Source organism: Saimiri boliviensis, chromosome 1 (genome assembly GCF_048565385.1).
Source record: "Saimiri boliviensis isolate mSaiBol1 chromosome 1, mSaiBol1.pri, whole genome shotgun sequence".
Taxonomy (NCBI): Eukaryota; Metazoa; Chordata; class Mammalia; order Primates; family Cebidae; genus Saimiri; species Saimiri boliviensis.
The window spans coordinates 242,840,212-242,852,120 of NC_133449.1; the positions used below are offsets into that span (position 1 = coordinate 242,840,212).

At 41.5% G+C, this 11,909-nt stretch overlaps 1 protein-coding gene across 2 annotated transcripts in view; it reads right to left on the reverse strand.

The window, feature by feature from the left end:
• The window catches only part of RGS7BP (regulator of G protein signaling 7 binding protein), a 117,356-nt gene that overhangs the window by 6,563 nt on the left and 98,884 nt on the right, over positions 1-11,909 (reverse strand). For both annotated transcript variants that reach the window (XM_003925802.4, XM_074385529.1), the window contains exon 5: positions 9,723-9,793. In XM_003925802.4, the coding sequence (XP_003925851.1) occupies positions 9,723-9,793 (71 nt within the window). The remainder of the gene's footprint in view (positions 1-9,722; positions 9,794-11,909) is intronic.

Genomic DNA, 11,909 nt, shown 5'->3' on the forward strand with positions numbered 1-11,909 from the left:
TAAGGAGTCCCCTCCTTTCCTCATCCTAATCTTAAAGGGGCTGGAGGCTTGGCTAAGGGCACAGAAGCAGAAGTTAGATGAAGAGATAGCTGAAGTGAAGAATGTGCCCCACCTCAATAGAACTGATTTGTAGAAGATGGCTTGCTTTCCTTGATTACTGAGCCTAGATGCTGTAAACCAAAAATAAAATTGTAAGGCCTCCCCAACCACCTGAATGAACCTCTCCTCTCAGCCAACTACATTCCAAAGTTAACTTGAAAAATTAGTCCAAGCCATGTTGGGAAGAGGCAGCTGAACTTTCTTCATTATACTCTCCTCCCATTTGGGATTCAGACAAAGCTGACTGGAGTTAACATCACACAGAGACCTTAAGACTGATAGAACAAGACTCTTTAAGTCTGATAAGAAATATTTATAATTTATTTTCTCTGCAGCCTGCTACCTGGAGGTCTCATCTACATGATGACAAAACCTTGATCTCCACAACCCCTTATCATAATAACCTAGACATTTCTTTCTATTGATTCCAGATCTTTAGATAATAACTCAACCAACCGCCAATCAGAAAACCTTTGAATCTGCCTATAACTTGGAAGCCCCACTTGCAGTAGTCCTGCCTTTCCAGACCAAACCAACATACATCTTATTTGTATTGACTGATGTCTTATATCTTCCTAAAGGTATAATACCAAGTTGTAGCCTGACCACCGTGGGCACATGTTCTCAGGACCTCCTGAGGCTGTGTCATGGGCATGTACTTAATCTTGGCAAAATAAATTTCTAAATTGATTGAGACTTGTCTCAGATATTTTTTGGTTTACAATGCTCAGGAAACTGCCGAGAACAAAAATAGATCCTGGCTTTCCAGTCTTGTTACATAAAGTTTCATCTAAATGCCTGGGCTTCTCCTCCCCTTCTCAAAGGCTCTAATGTGTCACACTTACTTGTAAATTAGTATCACCCACCAAGGTTGACAGTGTTCCTTAGAATGTTGCACTATGTTACATATTTAGATAGAACTAGAGTAGCAAGTCCAAGCCAGAGAAGAAAACAGGCACCCCCGCTGGGCATATCAAATGAATCAAACAGTCTACTCTCCCAGTCTCCAGAGATTAAAATCCTCTCTTAAAGCTCATATTCTGTTAATATGGAGAAAAATAGGACTGTAGTTGTCCTTTCCATAGGGAAAATAATTTACTATAATCTGGATGTCAACATTTTGAGGGTGAAAAAGAGGATATCTTTCTTTTAAAGTTAACTTGCCCTCAAATAGTTTAGACACTGAAAACAATGTTAGATACTAAGCATTAGCCTCACTTTTCAAGAGAACCTTTCAGAGATAAACCATGAAATATTTGGAGCAGAAAGAAATAACTACTTTTCTCATCATTTTTAGGACTCTTACTTCTTTAACCATGAATTGATCAATGTATTTAACCTGGCTGGATATGGCAAAGATATAGCAAACTCTGAAGGGTACAGAATTTTACCTTTCAGTATCACCTTGGACTCTGACTGCCCTTTCTGAAACTCAAATTCACCCGGAATTCAATGCTTCCCTAAAACAGAGTCACCAAAACTATGAAGATATTTATGAGAAAGAAAGATCTTCATAGTGCTCTTTATTTAAGACTTGGAAGATCTATTTTCAAAGTTCTGGTATCTCCTTCCCTTTCCCAAAAACTTATCTGATTTGTGGAGGGACTTAAGAGGTCTTCATATGTTACAGAATGCAACTCTGATGTGTTTTGCTCCTATTAAATGAGGAAATGTCTACCATAATGTTATATTTACAAAAGAAAATGTATATGTGTATGTCGTGGTTGTATGTTTAGTTCCACTGTCTTGTTTTTGTATATATTAAAAGCAAGTAGGTATTATACACAGATATGAAATTTTTATCAAGATTGACCCTTATATCTGTGTATTTACTACAGTGGATTAAAAAGAAAACCCAAAGCCTTTCAATAGCACAGCCTTTTGTGCTATTGAAATTCTCCTTGCTAAGCTTTCTTTATACACACACACACACACACACACACACATATATGTGTGTGTGTGTGTGTGTAACCAGATATACATGTATATATATGTATATATATATATAGCATATGTATACACATTATGTACACATACATACACAATAAACATATTTATGTCTGTGTACTATATGTCTCTCTCACAAGTGAATAGAATTGTTAGGATTGATGAGAAAGTGCTCAGATGTTAAGCAAAGGACAGGCTGCCTATTAAGGACAACTGCTAGTGTGGGGCATCTTTGTTGCACATTTGTGACACCTTTGCCTTGCTTAGAGCTTGTCTGACCATCACCTGAGGCTGAGGTGATAGAAAAGCTCAGAAATTCTTGGCAGAAATTCAGAGCAGCTTTCTATACCATGGGGAGCTGACACCTGTAGTAAATGCTGAAATTTACGAACCGGTAATGATGCCTGGGATGGTCTGAAGTGCATCCAGCTCCAAGGAAAGGTGTCTCTCCACATTGACTGCAATCCTGTCTCTGAAGGCCTATCTCAGGAGCTCCAGGGTAGGGCCAGAGAATCAGCATTTCTTAAAGTTCTCAGATACTGCTGCTAGTCCTAAAACCACACTTTGTCAGAACCACTGAATAAACAGAAGAGCTGCAAGAATGTATGCAAAAGGGAATGTTTCCCACTCATTCTAAATTTTCTGGAATTATCCACTTGAACTTACCGGAAAACCTTTGATTTTTATTGCAAATGTTTGTTTAGATGTGGCTTATAATTAAAACTTTTCTAGCATCTTTTCTCCAAAGTATGCACTCTCAGAAAACTATAACCTAAGACAGTTTTAAATGTGAAAATGAAAGGTGGAAAGGGAAGCAGAGTAAATAAAGCATAGGAGAAAGTTTAAAAAAAAAAAAAGCAGGAAATTTGGCCATCAGTAAGTTCAAACCTCAGTCATTTAATGCTTAATTCTTTTACATTATTTTAAAAATTTTTATTTATTTTTGGAGAGACAGGGTTTTACTGTATTGCGCAGCCTGGTCTTGGACTCTTGGCCTCAAGCAATCCTCCCACCTCAGCCTCCCAAAGTGCTAGGATTATAGGAGTGAGCCACCATGCCCAGCCTCAATGTTTAATTCTTGAATGCTGCTAAAGCCAGGGACACTGCAATTCCCCCAAACCACTTCTCCATTGCTCAAATTTATTTTGCTAATAAAATATTACTTACACAAGTGATGAGAAATGCTTCCAATGCACTGCAGTTACATATTTCTATTCCAGGGAAAAAAAGAGACCCTCAGGTAACCCACTGGTTCTCAAACATTAACCACATCGGCATCATCTGAGGGCTTGTTAAAGCACAGATTGCTGACTCCACCTCCAGAATTTCTGAGTCAGTAGCTCTGGGGTAGGGCTAGAGAATCAGCATTTCTTACAAGTTCTCAGACATTGCCGCTGGTCCTAAGGGCACACTTTGAGAACCAATGAATTAACAGAAGGCCTGATAAGTACAAGGCTCTACATTGGGTACTGAGGATAATGCCAAGATGGGTCCTAATGGAAAGATGGTCCCTGGCCTCAAGGACCTTTCCTTGAGTAATTATGAGGCTTCATGAAAAATACCATAAGAGAGATCTGAATACATTGCTGTAAAATTTCCAGGCAGGGGAAGTGGGGAGATTCCTCCCATTTGTAGGAGAAGGAAGAAGACGTTTGTGGAAGATTCATGGATGCCCTGGTGTACATGCTGGGCCATGAGGAATGAGAACATGGACATTTGGTGAAAGTGGCAGGGGATAGGCATTCTGAATGGAGGGAATGCCTTTCAGAAGGCATTTTATTATGTGAATAAAAGAGAAGTGAATACAGAGAAGTGATCAAGGGAAGTGTGAATAAAGAGAATAAAGTGTGAATAAAGAGAATAAAGTGTGAATAAAGAGAAGGGATCAAGGGCAGCCTATGTTTGGGTCCAAGTGAACAGTCCAGTCTGGCTAGAATGAAGGGCTTATGAAGGAGGAGATAACCCCACACAGGACGACTTAGAATTCCCTAACTATGCCTATACTTTCTTTTGGCTGCTGCCTTTGCACTTGCCACTTCTCTTTTCAGAAAAGTTCTGCCTCCTTAGACAAATGGCAAGCCCTCCTTCAGAGATTAGACATTTTTCCCCCTGCAGTCTTTTCTGATGCTACGTGCTTCTGCATTCCCTAACATTCCCATTGCTTCCATAAACAATTGCTACAGCTCTTGGCACATCATCTGCATCCAATCCCATCTTCCCACCACTCTTTAAGCAACTCTTTATAAAAGCCTTAATGAATTTACCCTGGTTGCCCCAGCTCATCATCTGCCATTCACTTCCCCTCCTCCTTAGCCAGGCTTCCATGCCCAAAATTCCAAGAAAGCTGCTTTTGCCAACATCACAAGTGACTACCTTGTTAGATCCTGTGGACACTTTCAGTTCATGTTTAGTTTAACCACCGGCCATTCCTTCTTTGCAACCTCCTTTATTTATTTCATAATGCTCTTGTAGTTTTCATCTCAGTCCCCTTCGTACACTGCTCTTCTTTCCTCTCAAACCTTACGTTTCGGTATTCCGGGACTCTTGTCTGTGCACGCATTGCTGGTAGGGCTTCCCACATGTCTCACTTTAGCACTATTAACCACTGAGCACTGCTCCGGACGGTTCCCTCATGTCCAAACGTTGTTCTCTGCCTTTATTACTGCTTCCATGTTCTTTCTAACTTGGTGACCAACATCATTATTTACTCCATTTTCCAAGTGTGAACTTGGGTTTTTTCCTTGATTTTACTTCTTCTTATGCGCCACATTCAATTCTCTCTGTCCTCCTCTCCAATCCCCTACTTTAGGTAAGATCTTAAGCATTTCTCACCTGGATTACTGCACCTGCCTCCTCATGAAATCCTTCCAGTAGCTCCCAATCCTCGTAACATGGCTTAAGGGGCCTTAATGATACAGTCCACCTACCTCTTTTCTCTCTCTCTTAAGCCTCTTGTCTAGAGACTTTCCTATTTAAGGGCTTGTAGTTCATCAAAATCCCTCCTTTTTCATCTCCCCATGTGCCTTCACACATCCAGAATCTTCTGCCTAGACTATCTTTTTTTGCATCTCTTTCTTTGGCTAACTGTTACTCGTCCTAAAAATTCTCAGCACAGATACCTTCTAAAAAGCAATCCCTAATAATTCCCCATTTTCAGTTCAAGCCTGGGCTAGATGAGAATCTAATATACCTTGTAGCAACCCATGTCTGACCGTTATGGCATTTTATATTGTGAGCACTAATTTCTGTGTCTGTCCAGTTGTGTGTGTGTGTGTGTGTGTGTGTGTGTGTGTGTCTGCTGTTTTGTACTAGCTGTTTTCAGCCCAACCCTGAAGGCTTTACCAGAATCTGTGGGAGAGGAGGCATGTGGCATTTGGAAAGGTTTCCCAGGTGATTCCCATCCAATTTTTCCCTGTTGTGAGGGCCAGGTTTTAGTGGGGGAGAGACATCTCCAGCACCTAGCACAGAACTTTACACATCATTGGTGACCATTATATGTTTGATAATGATGATGACAAAGGCTGCTGGAGTGAGAGGTCTGTTTTTCCTTCAGTAGATTTCATGAGTAGACATTTCACATTTATGTGTAGGAGCTCAACATAATAGAGTAATACATTAAGAAATTAGATTGGTTTATATACGTCACACTGAGTCCTGGACAAGAGATTGCAGAAATTGCAAAGGATATGGGGCTACCAGTGAAACTGCCCAGAATGACTTTCAGACAGCAGCTAGAAACACAGACAGTCTTTATGAGGCTCTTGGGGAAGGACCTAAAATGTCATCTCCGTGCTAGATGGTGGCATAATTGCCCGGTGCTCTTCAGCCAGATATCTGAGAACTCTTCTGCCTGACACAGCCAGGTTTGGCTCTGGATATGGGGGTCCTGATTGGAGGATCATGCTATAAGTTTGGGAGAACTATTTCTAGGCTCAATTTAGTCTGGCATAGTATTGTTCAAAGGAGGGGACTCATTTTAGCCCGGGTCAGTTCCTGACTTACCTACTTCCAGACTGATTCTTGTGCGTGGCATCAACGACCAAATTCTATGCAAGAGTGAACATACCAGCACCTCCCACAGCATTCATTAAGTTGGAATTTTGGAAAAGGTGAAACTGTCTTTCAGGCTTAATTTATTTCTGTTGATTTGTTTCGTTTGATAACAGCATGCATTTAGAAGATGCTTGTCCTTCACTTTCCAATCTCCTTTTAGCCTTTGTCAATAACCTTGCAGGCTCCCCACAGGTGGTTCCATTTGTAATCCATTTGACACAGCGAGACTATCATAATTAATGAAGCTCCCTACAGCACTGCCAGTGACCTAGAATGTAGGACAGGAGGGGCGCTGAGGCAGTGGAAAGAACAGCGGGCTGAAAGCCAGGAGATCTGGCCCTTGTCTGCAGCCCGCGGTGGAACTCAGCAGCACAAGGGTGGCTGGCTCTTTTGTGCATCTCTTTGCCTCCAGTCTCAAACTGGATGGGTGCGAAAGAAAAGGCTCTGTCTAAAAATGCAGGCATAATCACTAACCATTAAAATTCCTGCCCTTGGCCACCTTCCCTTCTTACATAAGAAAGCTGATTTAAAGTAAACTGTTGTTGAGTCCACTGAAAGTTGATTTAAAGTAAACTGCTGTTGAATCCAGTTTTGACTGTAGTAGAAAGAGGAGAAGGTAGGATTAAATCTTTAAATGCTGAAATAAACATGGAACAGTTTTGGAGTTGAGGGCTGAGAAAGAGCCTGGAGAATAGGGGACTCAGTAGCATTTTTACAGGTCAGGGGTTGAGATGGGAAAATGGGGACCAGGAGTGGAATCTTTTATCTTTTTTCTGATTTAAAGACCCATGTAAATAGAATAAAAAGAGAAAAGAAATAAGCAGTCAGAAAACAGATGGCTTTCTATAATGGTTTTCATCCCATTAGAATCATGTTTTGACAATAAGGTCCTGCAGAAAAGAACTGGAATACTTTTCTCCACATTTTACCCTGCACCATTTCCTGCACATATTAACCTAGACCTGTATAATAAGTAAACCACCTGACAAGAGTTCCAGGAAGGAATTGGGGAAGCCTCTATGGTTTATCTCAGTCTACGTAGAAAGAAGAGTCTATGATTTCTTCATTAAAGGTGCCATATGCATCTGTCAAAATGTTCCCAGAGAGACTTGTCAGGTCCCCTCTGGATCCTCCAGTTCAGACACAGTCTCCTTCCCTGGTGGTCAGCTCAGTAGGCTGTGAGATCACGTTAAAAACATATAGAACAGAGATGTATTGTCACATGTGAAGAGTTCCCATTTCTCCCCTCAGGGAAGAAACTCAAATTTCCCATAATCCTTTACTTCAGTAATTTCTGATTATTAAAATCCTACTGCACCATTTCCTTCTGAATAAGTTCTTGCATCTCCTTTCTAGCATTTTCCTTTTTATTTCCCAGATAGATCCAAGGTTCAAATCCTGGGTATAATTTATTTTGATGGCTGTTCCCTTTTCAGTCATGTTTTCACTCACAATATCAACCTTCAATTATGATTATTATATTTTAAAATGTAATTACAATTCTAATTATTTTTTTCTGTGTGTATAAAGGTGATACAAAGTCCCATAAAATAGTTACATGATATTCCTTATAATTAGAAATTAGCTAACTAAAACAAAATTTCTGTCTTTCTATTAACAAATAGTCAAAAACTGCTGGATGAATGATCATTTAACGGGGAGGTAATGTTTAGGATGATGTGACTTAAAATATAATGTTTTTATCCTGTTAGAATCATGTTTGGACAATAAGATCCTACAGAAATTCAGACTGGGGGGACCTGGGCAGCCATCCTCCTGGAAAGCTGAATGTGAAGGAGGCCGAGAGGCCAGGGTACAACTGTTGAAGGAGGCTTGCCAAACCTATGAAGGCACTGAGGGCAGCTTCAGACTTGAGCTACAGATCTAAAGTCCCAGGGCCAATGCTGTGAATTGCAGGCTCAAGACCAGCCTCACATGTACACTACACACGCAGAGTGAGTGGTAGCAGGGATTCCTTTATCTGATGGTGATTTGGGGTTCTCTTGAGCAAAGTTGGGTTGACCAGCTTGTAGATAATAATAATAACAGTGACAACAATAATAATAACAAAGCATTTGTCAAGTGTTTGCTCTCTAAGTTTGGTAGTAGGCATATGACACATTGCTTCATTTAATCCCCACAAGAAACTTCTGAAGTAGGTGATACTATTATCCCCTTTGCAGGGAGGAGGAAATACATTTGCAGAAATTAAACAGTTTGTTCCTGGGTGCAAAGCTGCAAGGTGGCAGAGACAGCATTTGAACCCACGGCTAGCCTTAATTCAAAGCCCTTGGTTCTAAACACTGTGCTTATTTCTGGCAACAATCTTCCATGTAGTGGTCAGAGCAGTCGCTCATCACTACAGCATGTTTCCCACTTTCTTAAAATATTACACCTGTGGCTCAAGCCAGTTGGCCTTGGTGACCAGCCCCTTCAGGGGATGTTCTGAGTTATCTGATGTGCTGTAGCCCCTGCTTATTTTCTGACCTCCACCCCTGTGCAGCTCAGGCCACACTACTCCTCAGCCTCTTCATCTGGTGTTCTCACTTCCACCCCTCCACCTTCTGCTGAGCTGCTCCTGGAGCCAAGAGGAGCCTCCAGCTCCACTGCCAAATCCACCTCCTCCTCCTCCTCGCTTCAAGGCAAGTGGCATCCTGTCTTCCCTCCCATCAGGCTTTGCTCAGTGAAAACAAGAAGAGTTTCTTTCTTGCCTCCTAGAAGCCTTTCTTCACCTCTTGTACCCTTCACTAAGGTTGATACTTCACCTATGGCTGCTCCAGCCATGTATACTTAATGTAAGTGCTGATTATTGGTCCTGTCAATCTCTGGGGCTGCAAAGGTAGGTGCAGATTTAACAAACATCCACTGTTTGTGACAGATGTTATTCTACTATGTCCCATGCTCCAGATACTGAGTATACAATCATTTCAAAGGCATGCAGAGGACTCCCTCATTCTAGCCCTCTCATTTCTGTGTTAGGGCATGCACTCCCACAGGATAGTTCTGGAGACAGACTGCCTGAATTCACATCCCAGTTTTTCTACTTACAGCCTGTGTGACCTTGGCCAAGTTAGCTAACCTTTCTGTGCACCAGTTTCTAGTAAATTGGGAAACACTAATAGCATTTCCCTCGAAGTTGTTTAGAATTAAATAAGTTAATACATATATTGAGAAATACTAACATGTACTGAGAACTTACAGCATGCCACTATTCAAAATACATGCAAAGTATTTTGAATAGTGGCATGCTGTAAGTTCTCAATATATGTTAATTTTTTGGATTACTTTTTAAAGATAATTACACAAGTGGGTGGCAGAGATCTTCCTTTGAAAGTGTTCTTAAGTCTCTTGCTGTGCCTGCAATGGTGCTTTCCACAGTGAGTAACAGGGCCAGTGGAGGAAGAGTTTGTTTTAAGGTCAGAATGTATCTCGGGCCCCCTCAGAGCAAGCTGTGTTCACCAGAGTCTCTAGCCTTATTTTGATATCTATTTGAGGAAAGACAAATGAATGCTCAATGCCTTTTACTGTTTGTGTAAGACACATGCTTTAATTTCCAAGAAACAATTCCCAAGGTTATCCCATTAAAAACATCCTCTGCCTCAAAGAGAAATGACAAGACTCACCTTGATTTTTCAGTGGTAAAGGCATAGTTTCCCTGAGTTTGCTTAAAAGGTTTTTCATTTCTCGCATGTCTCTGTAAAATTGATAAAAAGACAGAATAATCAGCTGTAAATTTTCAAAACGAAATCTCAAACAATCTGTTCTATGAGACAACTGAAGGATGAGAGTCTGTGTCTAATTGTACTAGCTCTAGTTTCCACTAGGCAAATATTGAATTTATTTTGCTTTTACAAGAAAAAAAAATCTGAGATGGGTTGGCTCAGGAAAAAATGAGAGCTACTCTGCCAAACATTTCTACAGGGCATTCTCCTGTAGGAGCCCTCATCTCTGCCTCTAGTCTGACCTGGGTGAGATCAGAGAAGAGCCATTGGTCACGAGGACAGTGCTTTAGATTTACAAAGAGAGGCGAAGGATGTACAACTGGAGCAACAGGGCAAACTTGAGGAATGGGTGATGGGGCTATCCAGGCTTTATGGTCAGAGGACTATAGTGGCTGTGTATATTCACTTGCTGTTATTTGCTTGTTTTTCAAAATTTGTATAAATTTAAGGGGTACACTGTAGTTTTGTAACCTTGACATATTGCATTGTGGTGAAGTCTGTGTTTTTAGTGCATCCATCACCCCAATAATGTGCATTTTACCCACTGAGTATTTTCTCATCACCCACACCTTATCACCTTTCTGAGTCTCTGATGTCTATCATTCCTTACCCCATGTCCATGTGTACCCACCATTTAGCTTCCACTTATAAGTGAGAACATGTGCTATTTGGTTTTCTAAGTTGCTTCTATCTTCTGCTTGGTTTTATAAGTCTCTTATTACCATGATTAGAGTTCAGTGTAACTCAGGTATTAAGCATTCACCAGGGCCAACGCTTATTAAATTGACTTGGAATAATGAGAGTAACAAATTCTAAAACTTCCAGAGAGGTTGGCTTACAATGGCTGAAACAGAAAGAGGTGCAGTATGGGAAAGAGAGGGAAAACCACCCCACCTGGGGACAGCTGGGCCTTCCTCTAGCAGGGACCCGTCCCTCCACACTTCCTGACTTCAGCTCACAGCATGCAGTGCCACTGCACACATCCAGTATCTTCCCTCATCTCAGAGCATATGTGGTCATATAACTCCTGAACTATAAAGCAGGAAGCCATCTCATGAGGCTTCTAGTCTAAGATAGGGGAGAACTGACCTTTTGAAACCCTTGGCACAATGGTTCCTACCCATGGCCAGGTAGTTGTGCATTGAAGACAGTGCTCTTGAAACCACAGGACACAGTGGCAGATTTCATTTAAAACAGCCAGGAACATAATTTGGTACAAAAAGCAGATGGATCTTATAATTAACTGAGGATAGGTAAGCATTGGCAGGTACCACGGGTTTAGGAAAGTTTTGTGGGGAGGATCATCCTAAAGTTGAAAAAATTGTACCCATTTATTTTTCTTCTGGCATTTGAGGAAAGACAGTCACCATTTAATTTTCGGTATGAAACCCCTCAGTCCACTTCACAAAACACTACTGTTCTGTTGAGCACGGTTTAAGGACCACTTTCTTAGGGTAATTCTGGAGACCTCTTGGGGGCTCCTTTTGAAGAATTGACTGATATGTGAAGAGTAACTCAAGTCTCAGTAATAAGTGATTGGAAAAAAAAAAGGGAAAGCAGCCTTGAGGATCTGCAGAAATATACCTGTAAAAACATTCCGGCCGGGTGCGGTGGCTCACGCCTGTAATCCCAGCACTTTGGGAGCAGGAGGTGGGTGGATCATGAGGTCAGGAGATTGAGACCATCCTGGCCAACATGGTGAACTCCCATCTCTACTAAAAATACAAAAAAAATTAGCTGGGCATGGTGGTGCATGCCTGTAGTCCCAGCTACTCAGGAGGCTGAGGCAGGAAAATTGCTTGAACCCAGGAGGTGGAGATTGCAGTGAGCCAAGATCGTGCCACTCACTACTGCCTGGATGACAATGCGAGACTCCGTCTCGAAACACACACACACACACACACACACACACACACACACACACACAAACAAACCATTCCAAATCCACTCCCATGGGTGTGAGGTGTGAGGATATGTCTATGGGCTGCATGCTGATCAGGTGAGAGAGGAGGGCAGGAGAAAGGAAGCAGGGCCCCACGTCCACAAATGCAAAGCACAGTCTGTTTTCATTTAAGACTTCAAGGGCAC